Genomic DNA, 18,964 nt, shown 5'->3' on the forward strand with positions numbered 1-18,964 from the left:
TGCATTTCGACACCTTATACTGACTTACAGTAATTATATGATTTCGATCATTCGATTTTAAACGTGTTGAATTACCCAAAATACCGAGTCAGACACAACCTAAATTGCATACAACAATGAGGGGTTTTTGATGAAGATTGTAATGATAACAGGATACTAAGAGGAAGAGAGTGACAGACGGCTGTACTGAGGTTTCTGTGCCAGAATGTGTGACGTTGTGATTGATAACAGGGGGACTACTTTTTGTTGAAGTGGGGCGAGGGCACTTCTGAGATGCCTTATTTTTCCACACTACTGAATATTATACTTTCATTCTTACCCTGTAGGTTTTATTCCAATAACCTTTCTAGGTGGTTGTTCAGCAAGCAAACAAAACGGATGTTCCTAAAAAACGCAGCATGATCTGTTGCAAGTAAAAACACAACCCTGGCCTTGAGCCCCACTGCTGCTCCTTTACATTATATCCATCGGTTATCTAGGAGACTTTAGTTCAAAAACGAATCTGCTTTGGGGCAGGTTATGGTTTTTAGCACTGCGTTTGTACACAAAGCTTTAGTTGCTGTGATTTACCGAGGTGACATACATTTTATAGAACTGTGCGTACACAGTATTTTAATACCGATAGAAAAACAAACCAGTACAGCTCGGTCTCAAGTATTTGAGAATATGTCTAGAAAATGAATACATCACACGTCTAAATTATGTTATTTTAATATTGCTGTGTGCTCGTGCTGCCCCCTCTCTTGTTTACTCCGTCCATCAGAGTCATCAGAAGTTAAGAAAAAAAGGGAATACGGGACGATAGACCAAAAGCCACTTCTACGTTACAAATGTTCACTTTTGCCAGTTGCACTAGGTTTCTGTTAGTTGTTTTCTTGTTCGCTTCTGTCTGGGGTAGCCTAACTAGTAAGTCTGGATCATGTTACTCTATAGACGCTGTCTGCTCTACGCAGCTATCTGCGACCTGCTGTACGAACTGTTGTGAACGCCTCAGCACGCCTTCAGCTTGAGCAATGTGTTAGCGGTGTTATTTTGAAGGCAGTCGATTTGGTCTCCTTTGTGCATTCGTTGACGTTATGTCCTTCTAGATAACGAAGTTGTCCCCTCCTTTCCCCTCTTCATTTAGGTGCTGATTGCAACTTCAGTCGGACCAGCTGCAGTATCCTCTTCTGGAATAACTTTCAACAGCTGTAGAACTTAAAGGGATTCGAAAGAGCCACACGTGACGCTACCTGTCCTGCACACCTGGACGTAAACGGGAGTAAAGATCTAGGAGCCCAGAACCATGCAAGGCAATATGCACACAGCGCTGGTCTTTTTGCCGACGATGCAAAAGCTCTGGGAAAAAATGGATAATAGGGCTTTTCGTATTAAAATTTGAGGACGTTTTGGTTAATTCTGAATGGACACATCGGGAATCAGGTAAGAATGCGCATTTGAATGAACAGCGTTATTTCAGAGAAAATAAAGCAAAATTAACATTTATTTCGCGTTGTTTTTGTTTGGTTTTTGACAGTGTAACGCGACTGGCCACGAATCCTTCTAGCTGAGAACAGTTGAGCAGAACAAGTCACTTTTTTTAAATCACTGTTAACACATAAACGATTTTTGAGTTCATTATTTGCCTTCATGTAGATTACAGTTTATGCGTTTACACTTCTTTAAACTAAAGTTAGTTTATTGCACAACTAGTTCCCCGTTTGAATTGGACTCGTGATACAATGTGTATTTAAAGCCAGATGAGGCACAGTATGTTATTTATCCTACATATACGGGCAACAATTTATTTTACAGCCTAAACTGGATAGCTTTGTACTGTAAATATACATAGTGTTAAAAATCGAGAATTACGCGTCTAACGCGTCTGTAACCAAAGCTTTTTACATACAAGTACATTATATCATCGGAATAAACGCGCAGGGCATTCAGCTACGTACTGTCTTAAGGAAAGCTAAAAGAAAAATAAAGAAATCTGTTGTTATCACAGGACTAATGATTAATGATAAATGATAATGTTTTATTGTTATTATTAAAATGTTAACATTTAGGACTGAGTCGTTTCATTGTTACCAAACTGAAAATACCCAATGCGTAAAAGCTGTCCGTATTAAATAACAGCGATACTGTACATATGTGGTTAGTGATTTATAAAGCACAGCTCCCTGAGATTTTCTAAGCGAAGTTGGGGATCCAAGAGTATCTTCACTTTTACCTTTTACAGCGCTCAATACATTCGCACTGCTCACGTTTTTTAAATTCAAAATAGCACAAATCGATATTGATTTTCTACTTGGGGTCCAGGATTGTTAGCTGATGTAAACTCTGAACTGTGTAGCTCGTAATTGAATTCATTAAGCAATGAAACGTTAATCATACTGTCACTTTGTGTTATTTCTCCACAGAAGATAATCTCTTTAACTTTTTTAGGATTAGCATTAGAAAAAAGTTACTATAATAATATTTACACCACATTAAGCCAATTTGCGGATAATGGCAGTTTGTCAGTTTATCATGCGATTTTGAAAAAAAAAAGATTTTATTTATTGAAAACACCAGAAAACGTTATATCATGCATAGATGCTTACAGGAATATCTAATGAAAGTAATGCTAAGAATGTTTAGACTAAAGGAATAAAACCCTTGCACAGATTTTGTAAAAGGGAGAATTTCAAAAGACTATGATGAGGAGGAGGTGAAGATGCATTCATATTTATTTTTAAATCAGTGTGAAATGTAAACATTTTAAATATGTCATTTTTAATTCATGGGTGCTTAATAACCATTTGATTTTATGGATATTTACAAGCTTACTGTGAGGTACAGGGAAGTCAGTTCAAGAGTCATGCCAATAAAGCACCTTGACTTGAATTGAATGTATTTCCCTTGAATATTTAAAATCATAGCTAGAGGAGAAAACACGATTCATATGATGGTCAGTGAACCTTCTGTGAATTGAATTTAGAAGTATGGTAGCATGAGACATACTGAGTATCTTGTGTAACATAAAAATACATGTGTATGCCACAGACTTATCTTTGTTTTATATGTACTTAGTGTTACATCACATCCCCTTTGAGATGTGATGTGGAAAATGTAGGAAATAAATCCTCTAAATTATATTTTGTAACCTGCAGTGAAGACTGGAAAAAATGAAAAGATTGGCATAATCCTGACTATTATGTGCCATAAAGAGAGAATGTTGGATACAATAAAAGCTCAGCCTGCAAGTGTGTAGTCTTCACAACCTATACAGTGAAATAAGGTATTTCAAAAGTTTTATTTCAACTCCACTGACTGAGGTACTGTATTTTATTGATGCTTACAGGTGTTTACTGGTTAAACAGTTGCAAATGTGACTATTGTATCACTAGCTAAAGTCTGTAATTTCACTACAACATGTTGAAGAGGAATGACTGGTCAGTAAGAAGTGTCTACAAATAAGCACAAAGAAAATCTAATTGTTTTTAACCAGTTAGTGAATAGTTTGGGTCAGCTACAAGATGTCAGTATTTATCTTTCCTAATGTAAAATTCTGTAACGCAACGGGGGCTCAGGCGGGCGCCCTTGCCGCATTAGGTCGGCCCCATCCCGACTGAGGCTCGAACCCGGGACTCCCGCGTCTCTCTGCAGCAACCTAGCCCCGTGAGCTAACGAGAGATCTCCCCCCAGCCCAATAGCTGTAGTCCTGCTATCACAGGGAAGGGCGGTGACATCACCTGCTCTGGTACGCCGGCTCTTACACAGTGCCTGTCGGCCGTAAGCGATACAATACATTAATTTTACAGGTCAATTTGCGGATATTGGAAATGACTTCATTCCATGGTAGCCTTTACTTGTTTTTTTTTTAAGAATAAGGAAGACTGAAGAGGTTGTGCAAAAACTGGCCAATGTGCCGTTTGAAAAGCCTTTTAGAAAAACATTGTGCTACAGGCTAATGCACCACTTCCTGGTGGGGTTTGATACTGTATGTCATCACCACAGTATATACCAGGTACCTGCAGTCGAGAACCGGGGTCCTGCAGTAGAGAACCAGGGACCTGCAGTGGAAAACTGGGGTGGGTTGTACAATAGATAATTGGGGACCTGCAGTGTAGAGTCAGAGAGATGGAGTGGAGAAATGAAAAAGCTTGCCAAAACCACATACCGTTTCCAGTGTGTCTTCAGTTAAACTGGCTGTTATCATGTTCATGGCTGCCTAGCCGGCTCTGGTTTAAGAGTACTGTTGTCTTCCAGACTGAAGCTGGTTTTACACCTTGGAGTGTTATAAATGGTGGATGACTGATGTTTCTGAAAAACACAGATAAAAAGGTGTTTGAAGCGACCCCTGTGAATGGGTATTTGCACCGTAGGACACCCTTTTTTACATGAGATACATAAGAATTGTTTTTTTTTTTTGTGCGCGTGAAATGCTTTTCCATCTACATTGTGTTCATGAATTATTTTTTTATTTTGCAAAATAGGGGAAAAAATATAGAAACACGTCTGTAAAGGACCCCAGCCCCACCATTTTAAAACAAGTCGCTTGGGGGTGGAGGTAACAGGCATCTGACACAAAAGCAGGCACATTAAGGAGCGCACACAAACAAAGCAGTGTGTGGTTGTTTAATGGCTGCTGCTCATAGTACAGGAATAGAAGTGGGGAGTGTGAAGAGTTCTGCTGGTTTTGGCTTGGGTTCAGTACTAGGGCACTTGCTACACAACAGTACTTTCAGCCAAGATGATGCTGCACAAGGGATTGTATTGAATGTGTTGTAAATGCCGAGTGCCATATTCTTTTAATTTATTACTTTTATCAGAATGTTGCTCTCGACACAGAGTTTGGTTTCCTGCAGTAAGTAAAGGATAAACATTTCATAACATAACTTCAGTGAAGAAACAAGAAGGGACAAGGATGCTTTGCAAACAAAAAGTACCAATTACCAGGAAGCTTTCTCCCTCTCCTTAGAAGAACAACTTCTGGAGAAAAGGCATCTTATTTGCTTCTTCTGTTTGTGCCACCAGTTTCATCAAAGGGATATGCTCTATTCCAGGGGAACACTTGGTAGTGCGACCCCCAGCTCTCTGTGTGTTGCTCTTAGAGTTATTTCAACTTGCTGGGAACTCTCCGTGCAGTTGTTGCTTCTGTTTAAAATATCAGTTATGTGAGTTGACTATTGCAGCCAATGAGTCGAGACAGGAATATATGTGTTGCCAGTAAGGGTAAGGAGCCAAATGAATCAAGTGCGATTGAAAAGTCCATTGCAGAGACGTCAGCTTGCTGATGCAACACAAACATACATTCCCATTTAGTTCATCTCTTCTCTTTCAGAGGGAAGGAGACTTTCCAAAGCTGTGCTGCACTTAGCAAGTTAGTCTAAGGATAAGAAGTGACAGGTGGTCAAGCAGAACACAAGCAGGGAAGTACTGTACTTAGTGTAAACTTTCAACATTTTACTGTTGTTACTGGGTGAATGTAGTTGGCTTTTTTGTTTCTCTTTGTTTTTACTTCTGCTCTGTGTATTACACATGCAGTATCGTGCAATGCTTTGAGCTTTTCTAAAGCACCATTAAATGAAATTGTACTATCATTATCACGTGTTTGCAAGCAGCTCATTGATCCATATATCTCATCCAGCCTCGTCTTTAATAATCTCAGAGAATCTGCTTGTTCTGGACATCAACAGCCCTACATGCAAAGAAATGACTCTTGTAATCTAGTCATGTCTCTGTGTCCCTGTTTGTCTGAAGTAGTCCTATGGGTTAATTTAGTCATTACCTCTCTGGATATAATAATAATAATTTCTTACACTTATATAGCGCTTTTCTGGACACTCTACTCAAAGCGCTTTACAGGTAATGGGGACTCCCCTCCACCACCACTAATGACGAGGCCATGATTGGTAAGAGCCAATGGGAAATTTGGCCATGGCACCGGGGTAACACCCCTACTCTTTTCAAGAAACACCCTTGGAATTTTAATGACCAGTCAGGACCTCTGTTTTACATCTCATCCAAAGCACTGTGCCTTTTTACAGTATGGTGTCCCCGTTGAGATTCTGGGGCATTAGGATGCACACTGTCTGCAGAGGAAGCACCCTCTGCTGGTCCCTCTAACACCTCTTCCAGCAGCAACCTTAGCTTTTCCCAGGAGGTCTCTCATCCAGATACTGGCCAGGCTCACACCTGCTGAGCTTCAGTGGGTTGCCAGTTGTGAGTTGCAGGGTGATATGGCTGCAGTTTATATACTAAATTATATTTTAAAACAAAATAAAAGTTATTTAATCACCTCACAATCTTCTTTATTCTGAATATAAAAGTTAAAAAATAGTAAACAATGGCCTCTTGTTGTTTTGCAAAGTCCTAAAAATTAGAAGAAAAAAATGAATTCTCAATTCCATGCACTGACAACTTGGCTTTGAATTTGTGATGTTATCTCACATGTGAAAAAGAACATTGATACTATAAAAGCTATAATAAAATGTTCTTCTGTAATAACAGACAATTTATAAATGGGTCAGTGAAAAGCATATGGTCTGGTCTAGCCTAGCATATCTACAGCTATTTTCAAAAGAAATATATTATGGCTTGTTTGAAACATATGCTTAACATTTATTTGTGCATTGGTCCAGATTAATGATCAACCTTAAATTTCAGCTAATCTGTAAAAAATGGCAAGATTACTAAGAAAAACCGCAACGTCTAAAAATACCTATATCTGGTAAACAATTAAACTAGCGCTCTTTGCTAGTTATATTTGGACAACTGAAAGGAGCCAATTATGATGCAAATCCATACAGTAGGATGTGCTGACACATTTAATTGCATTTAAATGCAAGTGATTGATACGCTTACACAAACAGACAAATCTGCACCAGAAAGTGTTTCATTTTAGGCACCAATCGGATTCTGCCTCGTGCTTTAGAAACTAACAACTAATAGTATGTTCATATTAACAGCATAAAATTTCCAAGATGAAAATACAGATGATTGCGTAATATGACAAATTAATCTTTCTCTTTATTCACAGCAGACCTGGAGCACTCGAAGTCATGACTGATTCTTTTAACTAGGAAATTTGGCTCCTTAGTTTTAAATCATTTAACTCTAAAGGAGTGCAGTAAATTCAGCAACAATATGAGTATGTTCTCCTTTTTTCCGTTCTTGATTTCTTCTTTCCGGAGAGGAGACTTCAAGCTGCACACTGCCCTCAGCACTGGAGAAGTGACGTGACTCTCAGCAGCAATACTGCAAGCTTGCGGGTCACAGAGGTCATTTTTGCATAGGAAGAATAAGACCCTCTGGCTGGTTCAAGACATCTCATACCCTGTGGACACTTGCCTAATGGTCCACCACTCTTTAGCAATCTTCATTCATGACACAGCCCAGAGTCAGACTATTCATGTTTGGATTACAGAACTCACTCTGGGTTCAGAATACGTGCTTTTACCTTTTGATCTGCTTAGGAGCCTGGAGATTTCATTTTTCATAACTCCCTTAAAGTATTTTTTTACAAAAAAAGCAGTAGAAATCCTTCTTTCTGCTCATAGATCTCTGACTTACAATTCCATATTAAAACAGGTATGCTGGTGTTACTGAACCCAGGGAGCATTTTTCTTTATCTTCTTAAAGTACAGGGTTATTATTTTTTGGTGGCTGATACTACATTAAAAAACCCAGGACAATGGAGACCTGACTGACTTTAAGATACTGTAGATCATTTTTAACACTTCATCGTTAGCACAAATGGTGGTGAATCTAATGACAACGAAGGGAGTTGAGACCTAGAGTTATTGGTTGAGTAGGAAGTAGCATCGGGACTCATGTGTTCGAGCATATTGAGCACTGCTGGTCATATTCTTGTCACTCAGTCTCCTTTGGGACCGAGAATTGGAGATGCTCTTTATGCACAAAGTGGTGGGTATCTGAAACAGGCTTGCCTGACAGGCAGCTGAGGCTCAAAAAGTGCACCTGTCTGCGTTCTGTGGGTACCCCTCGCATAGTCTGATCTTTTCATGAGCTAGCCTGCGATATTAAATAGACTGCATTCTTGGCACTTAGGGTTATTGTCTAATTTCTTAATTATTGCATCCCCTATTATATGTACACTGCCACAAGTTGAAAAATTACATAACAAATGGTTCATTGCAGGTCCTCAGTGTAATGAGAGCCAGTCCAGGCTCCCATGAAGCATAGTTCAGGACCCTATGCAGACAGTATAATCCAGACTTAAGTGGAGAAGGACATCAGGGGAAGGTACAGCAGGATAGGACGGGGTGATCCGGTGCTCAGGGGGCATCAAAATGGGAAATCCGGGGTGCAGTCCAAAGTCCAAAAACTGGGTGATCCATCCAAGACAAGACAGAATTTAAATCCGGAACAGGATCCAGATCAGGAACAAGAAGTTAAAAGAAAGTAATGAGGCCAGGCGCTCCAAGCCCCGTCAGGATGCCGTGATGAAGCCTATGCCTCCGGGTCTCTCCTGGACCCACTGGTAGGCGGGCTTCCGGGCATCCATCTCCCAATGCTGAGCCAGGCATAGCGAGAGCGCCAGGCTTAAATAAGGAGGAGGAGGGATGCCAATCTTGACACTCAGGACATGGTTCAACATTAATTTGCTGCTGGCTAATCACCTATGGCATTTGCTTCAGAGACATCTTCTATGTCTACCAAACTCTATCTTATCATTACAGATATCAGCCTAAGCAGAAACATCTTTAGAAGGACCGTATATAAAATGAACAGAGATTAAACGTGGCCAGAGGAGCTTAGACTAGAAAGGTGAACTAGTTTTGTTTATGCTTCAGATTTGTGTGAAGAAAAAAATTAATCAATTTTCTAACAGCAAAAAATATCTTAATTAAAAGGCTCTAATTGTGTTCCCTGGGTGTAATATTTCCACCCCTCATCATTTTTTTTCATTGCCTCCCAGATAACAGGATTAATTTTGAACGGGTGACTTCCTCCCCTGCCATCCTTCAGCAAGACCATACCTCTGGTGGCCTTACGGCTCAGAGGACACACAGCTGCACCAATGTATCAGGAAATGGCCTTACTGTCTGGCAGCTCCGAACGCCAGTTCCCTACGTTTTCGTTCAACCCGCTGGAGAACCTGCACGAGGTCCGCACCAAGAAAGGGGTCTTCTACAAATCGGCCAAGCTTCTCCACCCAGGAGAAGAGCTCTGCTGCCGATCGCACCTGGAGGACAGCAGGAGCCGGTCTGTGATCATTAATGTGGGAGGCATCAAGTACTGCATCCCCTGGACCACCCTCGACGAGTTCCCCCTGACCCGGCTGGGGAAGCTGAAGGCCTGCAGCAACCACGACGAGATCATGGACGTCTGCGACGACTACGACATGAGCCGCAACGAGTTCTTCTTCGACCGCAGCCCGAGCGCCTTCAGGACCATCATGACCTTCCTGGCGGCGGGGAAGCTGCGGCTCCTGCGCGAGATGTGCGCCCTGTCCTTCCAGGAGGAGCTGCTCTACTGGGGCGTCGAGGAGGAGAACCTGGAGTGGTGCTGCCTGCGGAAGCTGCGGCAGAGGGAGGAGGAGCGCAGCGAGGCGCGGCGGGCCGAGAACGGGCTGACCTCCCCGCCCAGCGAGGAGCCGCCGCCCAGCACCTTCTCCGACGATAGTCGCATGGGCGGCTGCATGCGGAAGCTCAGGGACATGGTGGAGAACCCGCACTCGGGCCTGCCGGGGAAGATCTTCGCCTGCCTGTCCGTCATCTTTGTGGCCATCACAGCCGTCACCCTCTGCATCAGCACCATGCCGGACCTCAGAGAGGAGGAGGAGCGGGTGAGTCCACACTTTATCTGCCCCCTTCGATCCCTCCCAGGCCTGCAGGGCTGCCTAAGGATTGGCAGGCAGCTCCAAGACATGGTTTGTTATTGGTGAAATACCTTTTACACGACGTAAAATAATATGCCATAAAACATTTGCTGGACAATATGAGTTTCTGTGGGCTTGGAGGCTTCATTAGCAAGCAGACTTGTTCAGCTAATAAAGGACAAAAGGACAATCAGATATCCCATAAGTTAAATTTTTACTCTCCAAAACCTGTCGGTAACAGTGCTTCAGATTTTGCAAAAGACCTTACAGTGAAGAAGCATGTGATTCGAGATCTTTCAATGTGGCAATACTAATGTAATTTGCCCAGCAAAAGTTAACTCCAGGGCTGTTGAGTGTGATGTTGTCTTTGTTATGTTAACAAACGTTTACTGTCTCAAAGATAAACACAGTGATCTTCTCCTAGTCTGATATGATAATTATAATAATTGCTGCTATGGAAATTTGAGAAAAACAAATGATAGTAAAGAAGAACAGTAAAAATACTATGTTTAATTGCTGTACGGTTAGATTGGAATATACAGTACCTTGTTGTATCCCTCAAGAGGGCTTTAGTAGTTCTTCCAAAAGGATCTTTCTCAGTCATGCTTCGAATACATCAAACAAAACTTCAGACTTCTTTACAAATATCAGCAATTGCAGTAAAAAAAGAAATGCAAAGCAACTAGTTATCTGCAATGGAAGGTGGAATCAAAGCAAGCAGATTCTAAAATGTAAACATTAGGACAAATTGTTTTCTTTCTTAATTAGCCCTTCATAATGGAAAAATACAAGACGGCCCTTGGACAAAGGCAAGGCTGCAGAATTTTGAATACATTATACTGTAGATTGTCAATTGGGAATTAATGAAAACGAGTGCATCAAAACAAGCACAATCTAAATAATTTAACGTTGAAGGCTTAAGACATGTTCAGTACTTTGAAGAAAAAATGCTGCGTCTGCCTTTTTTTTCCCAAGAAATACTTAAACAATATAGGTTTGTCACCTAACTGCCTTTTATTTTTATGAGAGACTAATGGGTCTGTGAATGTACTACCTTTCCACTACATAACCCTGGCAGTACAGGTATGTGTTAGATACATTTTCCAGTCTCAAACTGCAAATGCAATTTCAGTGGAAAAAAAGAGAATTAAGTGACTATTGACTGCATCATATTCAGCAGTAACTTTAAATCATCATGTCACTTTATCTATCAGTGAGTTGGTGGTAGGAAAAAGATTTATATTTTGCGAGAAAAAAAGACTAAATGTCCTGTGTATTTCACATGAGAAAATATTATAGCACCTCAACATATTACCTAATTAAAACTTTATAATTTAGGTTGTTCCTAGATCTTAACATTTAACTAAGAGGCAATTTGGTGATTTACACTAAATGTTTATTGTTCTGTATTTTATTTAAAAGTCTTAATTGAATGTTTCCAACATTCAGAGGAAGAAGATGGGTCAGGGTTAGGTCAGAGGAGTAGAGTTAGGGTTAGGACAAATGAGTAACGACGGGGATAGGACAGAGGAGTAGGGAGTGGGTACCATGTTGGTGACTTTTAAGGAAGTTGTTACAAAATTCTATATACCAGGACTTACAATAGAAAAGAATGGGCTACATGAGCCAGCAGCCATATCGCTCTGCAACTCACAACTGGCAACCCACTGAAGCTAAGCAGGTGTGAGCCTGGTCAGTACCTGGATGGGAGACCTCCTGGGAAAAACTAAGGTTGCTGCTGGAAGAGGTGTTAGTGGGGCCAGCAGGGGGTGCTCACCCTGTGGTTTATGTGGTTCCTAATGCCCCAGTATAGTCACGGGGACACTATACTGTAAACAGGCGCCGTCCTTCGGATGAGACGTAAAACCGAGGTCCTGACTCTCTGTGGTCATTAAAAATCCCAGGGCGTTTCTCGAAAAGAGGAGGGGTGTAACCCGGCGTCCTGGCCAAATTTCCCATTGGCCCTTACCAGTCATGGCCACCTAATAATCCCCATCTATGAATTGGCTTCATTACTCTGCTCTCCTCCCCACTGATAGCTGATGTGTGGTGAGCGTTCTGGCGCACTATGGCTGCTGTCGCATCATCATGGATGCTGCTCATTGGTGGTGGTGGAGGGGAGTCCTCATTACCTGTAAAGTGCTTTGAGTGGAGTGTCCAGAAAAATGCTATATAAGTGTAAGCAATTATTATTTTTATTATTATAATTATTACATGTGGGATTTGTTCTGCAAAATAATCTAAAATGTAAAAAGGTTCTGAGACACGCTGTACAGTGACATAATGCAGGAGAGATTTGATTAGCTACTTTTATCATCTTCTTTAGGGATCAGTCCCTGTTCCTCAATAGAAATGGAGCTGGGCACTCATCCTACTACTCTGCCATGCCAGGATGAATATTTTATAGATATTAGATATTAGGTATTAAATAGAAAGAAGCTTATCATTTGTTTACCCTTATACAAGGCTTATTCGTACACAAGCAACCATGGCTTCTCACTGATACTATGTTTTGGTCCAGGGTTTTTCCCAACTACCCATCATTCTGCACTGTGTCTCCTTAGGTGACTATAGAGCTGTAGTCCACACTGCCCAGGTGTTGAGAGTGCTGTGCGATTTGCTCATTGTACTGTTAAGCTCAGGTAGTTTACCTTGCACCTCTGAGTACCTGACCTGCAGATTCCTGACAAGGTCCAGACTGTTCTGAAGTGCCTGCTGGAACGCAGGCACCAGAGACTTAGGGCTCTAGAGTGTTCTGGGGAAGCGTGTGTCTGTAACAGTTTCATTTCACTTCACCATAGCTCACAAAAACTCCTGTTCAAGTTAACAAGAAAGATTTGTGTGTGCTAATGGGCCTGAAAGCCAGAAAGGAGAGATTAGGAAGGAAGATGGAACAGCACAAGTTATCCTTGTGGTTGGCTATATGCATTATTGCATATGCTTCTGTTCCATTCCATTTGAAATCTTTTTTTTCAGTTAACCATAGAAATATATTAAAGGTCACCAACAAGAACAGGCTATTTGGCCTATCTGGCCCATTTGCTTGTCAGTATCTAATTGATCTGAGAATCTCATCCAGCTGTTTCTGGAAAGCAGCCAGGGTATCAACTTTGACAACATGGATAACATTGACCATCAGCACCTGAGTCAATTAAGCAATTAAGACAATCCTGATTTGAAAGGATCAAAGTTCTAAAAGATTTTAAGAGGGTCATGTTTGAGTGTCTGTTATATGTAGTTGCCTTAATGTAATTGCAATCTTATACTGTAGGTATTTCATTTAATATCCTGTATAGCAACCTACATTGTTCGTTACAGAAAGTCCTTTATACATGTTTGGGCAGGACTTACGGCTTAAGATTCCAGAATGGAATTGTACAGTAAATGTAAATTCAACAAAAATTTGTTCTTCACAGCTTTCCTAAAATGAGTTATTTTAATAAACAGTGTTTGTACTTCTCAAAAAGCTGTAGTTTTGGATTCAATTGGTAGTTGTAGATCTTAAAAGAATTGGCCCCCAATGTATTAAAAACACTTGCTAATACCATGCTTTGCCATTGACTTGCCTTGGGAGCTGATGCTCATTGTCTGGCATCTTCCATTTGTTTTGTATATGATGATTTTTTAATTAACCAGACATATGACCTCATCCTAGCTGCGTTCATTTTTAAGGAAGAAAATAGCTATTTTGTTTAAAGGTCCAGAGATGAATCATGCTGTAATTAGAACAAATGTGTTTTGACTGCACCCAGACACTGTGGCTTGTTTCTCTTCGACTGAAAATTGCATTTCCAACATTTTCCTTTAGTGTGCCTCCACAGACAAAGTAAAGGACCAGCCAGATTTTTTATTTCATTTGAAACAGAAGTAATTTGGCTCCTGAAAACAATATTTACAGTAGTTTTGCCAGAGGCTCTGTTCTTATCCCATTTTCCCTCTTTCTTTAATTGGACTATTGTTTAATGTATGACTGTAATAATTCCCGAGTTAATGTTCTGCTGTTTTACTGGTGTTTTATCAACACACAACAAGTATGTTAAACATGAAGACTATTGAATTCCACAGTATTGGACCGGGAGACACATGAGGAAAGGATTTCTGATCCTTCTGCTTGCATTTCCAGGGTATTCCAGCTTCCATTCCCACACGATTCTCAGGCCTCTTACTTGAGCTGATAACATGACTGATTAGACCTTTATACTATAATTGTTTTCTGCTTATGGACATTTATCATTCATTTAAAATATTGTGAGGTTGCAGAGCTGAATGACAAAGTTCTGATAGGTTCATTCCTACTGTAGTTACGTTTGGAGCTGCATTAGATACAATTAAGAATTTCATAGTGTTGAAACCAAGGGAACACTTGGCCAATGGGAGCTAGCAGTGGGTGGCTCTGCTGCAAGGGGTTCGAACGACACCTTATAACCTATCATTATCAAAAATCATAAGCAGATGTTCAAGTGCTGAGCAGTGTCAAAAAAACAAACAGAGGATAATTCCACACTCAACAGGAACAAGAAAAAGAAATATAAACCAACACTTTGCTAGTGGAACATTCTTCATGTGTGTAGAGGAGTGACAGCAGAAATTGGACACAAAGTTGATAAGATAAGGAAATCGGCAAAGTATTTGAGTAGAAAATAAAGAGAGATGAGTGGGTTCTCACATGTCTTAGATATGAAGGAACCACATGATGCAGGAAAAACTGGATATTGTTACTGAGGATTAATGCTATTTGAAGAAAGAGAAAAGGCATTTATATTAAAAAGGTAATACAGTTTAGTCTAACCAAATGGATAGATCTGGTTACAGTTTAAAAACAATTTAAATGTAATTTAAGTGCATCCAAAGATACTGTCACCCAATGTCCAAACACCTCAGGGAGAGCTGATAGCCCAGTACTTTAAGCATAAGATAAGATAGGCATGAAAGGACTCTTGTCAGTGTATTAGGAAGATAACAAGGAACCAGACTGAGAATGATCTCTTCCAAATCAATCCTGTGAGAAACTGAGCTATTGGAGGGTGAAAATGAGCTCTGTCCTCTAAGTGGTCATGTGTCAGGAGTAGGGAAGCAAAGGTTTCACAACTGGACTTATTGGACTTGTTAGAAGACTGGAAAGAGAATCTGGGTTATGATAACCACTCCTCTGGGAACATCAGAGCTCTTTCTTCCTAGCTGATAGCCAGCTTCCAGTTGGGGATATAATTGACTAACAAAATGAATGAGAAAATGGAACAATTAGGCCAAACAATAAGCAGAAAGGATTAAGGTACTGTAAAAAAATGTGAAAACAAAGAACACTCACAGCATCACAGACCATTTTCTCAGATTTTTCTATTTTACTTTTTCATAAAATGCAGGTTTGCCACATTCATTCATGTTAGGATTCGCAGTTTGAAGTGTTTCAAAGTCACAGAAAGTGCCAGCAGGCCTGAAGCATAGAGCATTATAGTAGTAACACCTCTGGAATCACTGAAAGTCACTGTCTCCTGTTGTGATCTTTGGGAAGGTCCACTTTACTAGAGTGTATCAATCTTCTTCACTCTCAACTAGAGGCACTCTGTGCAGCACTCTCAGACCTTCAAGCTGGCGTGGTCTAGACTTTCTTCACTGCTGTAATTCTGTAACAGCATCCCAAGGCAGTGCAGAGTCAGCCGAGCAATGAGACGCTTTCAAACACGTCAGACAATATGAAGTTTGAGCAGGCCCTGTATCCACAATGCAATCGGGACTGGCAGGCTACCACCCAGATACAAAGCTGAAGCACAAGATACCTTTAGGCATGGGGCTTTGTGCAATTCCCCTTTGCACATGTCTATTTCAGATCATACAGATTGCAACATTTGTCACTTTTCCTGCAGGTTTTCAAATTATCTAAGCCCTCACAACTCACAACACCAAGGAACACCTTTTACGAACATGCTGATTTGATAGATACTGTAAGTGAAGATAAAGTGGATTGTCACTATGTTTATTTTTTTACTTTTGATTAAATCTTACAAAGTGAATCTTAAAACATAATAATAATTGCTTACACTTATATTGTGCTTTTCTGGACACTCCACTCAAAGTGCTTTATGTAATGGGGACTCCCCTCCACCACCACCAATGAGCAGCATCCACCTGGATGATGTGACGGCAGCCATAGTGCGCCAGAACGCTCACCACACATCAGCTATCAGTGGGGAGGAGAACAGGGTGATGTAGCCAATTTATAGATGGGGATTATTAGGAGGCCATGATTGGTAAGGGCCAATGGGAAATTTGGCCAGGGTGCCCGGGTTACACCCCTACTCTTTTCAAGAAACACCCTGGGATTTTGAATGACCACAGAGGGTCAGGACCTTGGTTTTACATCTCATCCAAAGGACGGCGCCTTTTACAATATAGTATACCCATCACTATACTGGGGCATTAGGACACACATAAACCGCAAGGTGAGTGCCCCCTGCTGGCCCCACTAACACCTCATCCAGCAGCAACCTTAGTTTTTCTAAGGTCTCTCATCCAGGTACTGACCAGGCTCACACCTGCTTAGCTTCAGTGGGTTTCCAGATGTTGCAGGGAGATATGGCTGCTGGCATATCATAAAACATATGACAAATTACTTAAAAGCTTTTCATAGCAGTGTTCAAATCCTTTATTTTGTTGTAAATCTTGAATTGTGTTAATTGATTTAACATATATTAGTGTCCGAAAGGCTAGGGAAGAGTTAGCCGTGTGGCAAAGACAATATTTAGAGTATTCAGCACCTTCTCTAAGCACATTGAGTGATAAATATGTGGAGACTTCTGGGATTGCATAACATTCACACAAATGAGCTCAGCTGACACCAGATCAAAAAGAAGAATACAAGGTTTTTTCTAACTTAAAAGTGTTTTCAATTTTTCACTCCTCTCATCTTGCCAACAGCCTTTTTTCTAGGGGTGACTTTGCACCCCCACAGCACTGTCAATAAGCACATTATTCAGACTTTGAACTGACTTATACTTGGACTTGCAAAATTTAAATTGTTGCATTTAGCTACACTGTATGTAAGGAATGATAGTCTTAGAAATGCATATACAAGATACTAATTAATCAAAGATATATAATGATATATATCATTTTAATTACAGGGGTTTTTCTTCCTGGTATGAATTCTGACACTTTACTTTCAAAGTAGTCATTTCAAAGCTATTTTTTCACCTCTCAAATGCAAGCTTGGAAAAGGGAGAAACAGCTTTTGGAGAGTCCTTAAACAAACCGTACAAATGGCTCTGTTTTTATCCTTCAGCAATGAAGCCGACATCTCTTTTGAAATTGTATTTACCGGTTCTGTAAATATGAGTGAAATTACACATTATTTTTTAACTACTGAACCTTGAAACGCTAAAAATATCTTTCATTTGCCCCATTGGGTATTAGAGACTTTAAATTCCTGCAGTTTCAAGGCCTTTTCTGTAAATGTAAAAACAGATGAACATAAATACTGTACATTGAAGTAAGTGTTTGGGTAGAGGGGTGGAGAAACTTTGAAGTTTCTTTAATGGATTGTTCTCATCTGGTCTCTATTTTAATTAACCATTGGGGTAAAATAATGCAACAAGAGAATAATTAAGTCAAGCAGATAATTATCCTTTATTTAGCCAAATATTTTAAAAAGTTATGAAGTACTTTAAATTAGTCAGCCCACTCCTTTGGATAAAAATAAATCACAGTATATGGAGTTACTTTGACTAATGCAATAACAAATAAATATTGACTTTCATATTGCCAAACCAAAAATATTATTGATAATATATGAATTGGTTTCATCAATGCTATTTCAGGTGCCATATCTTTTCAACCAGCTCAAAGAAACTTTTCATTTAGTGAGCTGAGTACTACTTACTGACAGGTATAGAGAGAGCATGGATGAGTTCAGTTTTCCAGTCTCAGTGGCAGATGTGCCAATTGGTAAAATACTTTACTGATTGAATGCAGCCAAGATATTAGTACAAAAGCTAATGATAGCTGAATACACAACTAGACAACAGCTAAAATTCTTTTTCAGAAACTGAAGACAAGTGGATTCTCACTCTCTTTCAGTCTGTCTGCCCTCATTCACTAGGATGGACGAATCACTAAACACGACTCTTGAATGCTGGCATAGATAAAGACAATGTGTTCTACTGTATGTCAAAGTGCTGGAGGCAGCCATGTTGTTGAAGTCAATATCCTGGCTTCTTTCAAGAAAGAGCTGGTGCAATCCTTGTATCAGGAAGCTACTAACTACTAAACTAGCTAAATGGAGCGCATGGCCTCCTCTTGTTTGTAACCTTTCTTATCTTATTTTCTTATGTTTTCTTATTATGGAGGTTGAAAAGCAATACCCCATCTATGTAAATAAGCACACGAAACAGGCATGTTAAAGGCTTTAACTTAAAGTAATAAACATGTAAGGATTTGTTAAGACTTAAAGGCACATTTTGGTTGCGTAGGTGTATTCTTCCAAAGCTGACAGACTGTATGTGGTCTGCAAAACAGGGACTTATGTCCAGATCCAATCAAAAAAACATCAATATAGCCTGAAGGTGCTCACATCTGTCCAAGAAAAACTGCCATCAAGTATTAATTTGGGAATTCGGCATTGGTGATGGGTCAGGTTGTTGTTGGTTTTTTTTTTAATCCAGACCTCAGCCTGTTCAATGAGTAGTGCCAGCTGTTCCCTCTTTCATTGAGGAGTAAAGCCTCAAGTCAGCTCAAATATGTTTTCTACTGATGATGTCTCAAATACATGTTCCATTCACATTGTGCCTCAGTGGAAGGGAACCTTGTCTTAGATTGCACCAGCGATTTGTTTTTTTCTTGTTTTGTTTTTTTGAGGTCAGCAGTTCTGGGTGATGTTTTCTGAGGAGCAGAGTGCGCTTTGACATGGCGGGTTCCCTCTGTCCTGTCAGTCGGAGTTGAGTTGTAGTTGGCTGTGGGGGATCTTCACACAGGGCAGCACTGCCATGAGGTGTTGCCCTGTGGGTTCGCATCATGTGCTGAAGCGGCCGATTTTAAACGAGCCAACGGAGGCAGGCAAGAAAGAAGACGGAGGCTGAGCAGGGGAGAAAGACTATCAGCCTGCAAGTGGACAGTCCATGGTTTTGTGGAGCTGATGCAGGCCACTTCTGGGACATGATG

At 40.4% G+C, this 18,964-nt stretch overlaps 1 protein-coding gene across 2 annotated transcripts in view; it reads left to right on the forward strand.

The window, feature by feature from the left end:
- Positions 1–776: 776 nt before the first annotated feature.
- kcng2 (potassium voltage-gated channel, subfamily G, member 2) overlaps positions 777–18,964 on the forward strand; it is a 32,088-nt gene continuing 13,900 nt past the window's right edge. Inside the window, exons 1-3 of one of the 2 annotated variants that reach the window (XM_015357634.2) lie at positions 777–906; positions 1,127–1,422; positions 8,909–9,778. In XM_015357634.2, the coding sequence (XP_015213120.1) occupies positions 9,011–9,778 (768 nt within the window). In that variant the 5' untranslated portion in view covers positions 777–906; positions 1,127–1,422; positions 8,909–9,010. Of the gene's footprint in view, positions 907–936; positions 1,423–8,669; positions 8,758–8,908; positions 9,779–18,964 lie in introns of those variants that run through there. The other variant, XM_015357635.2, reaches the window with a different exon arrangement.

This window comes from Lepisosteus oculatus, chromosome 10 (genome assembly GCF_040954835.1).
Source record: "Lepisosteus oculatus isolate fLepOcu1 chromosome 10, fLepOcu1.hap2, whole genome shotgun sequence".
Lineage (NCBI taxonomy): Eukaryota > Metazoa > Chordata > Actinopteri > Semionotiformes > Lepisosteidae > Lepisosteus > Lepisosteus oculatus.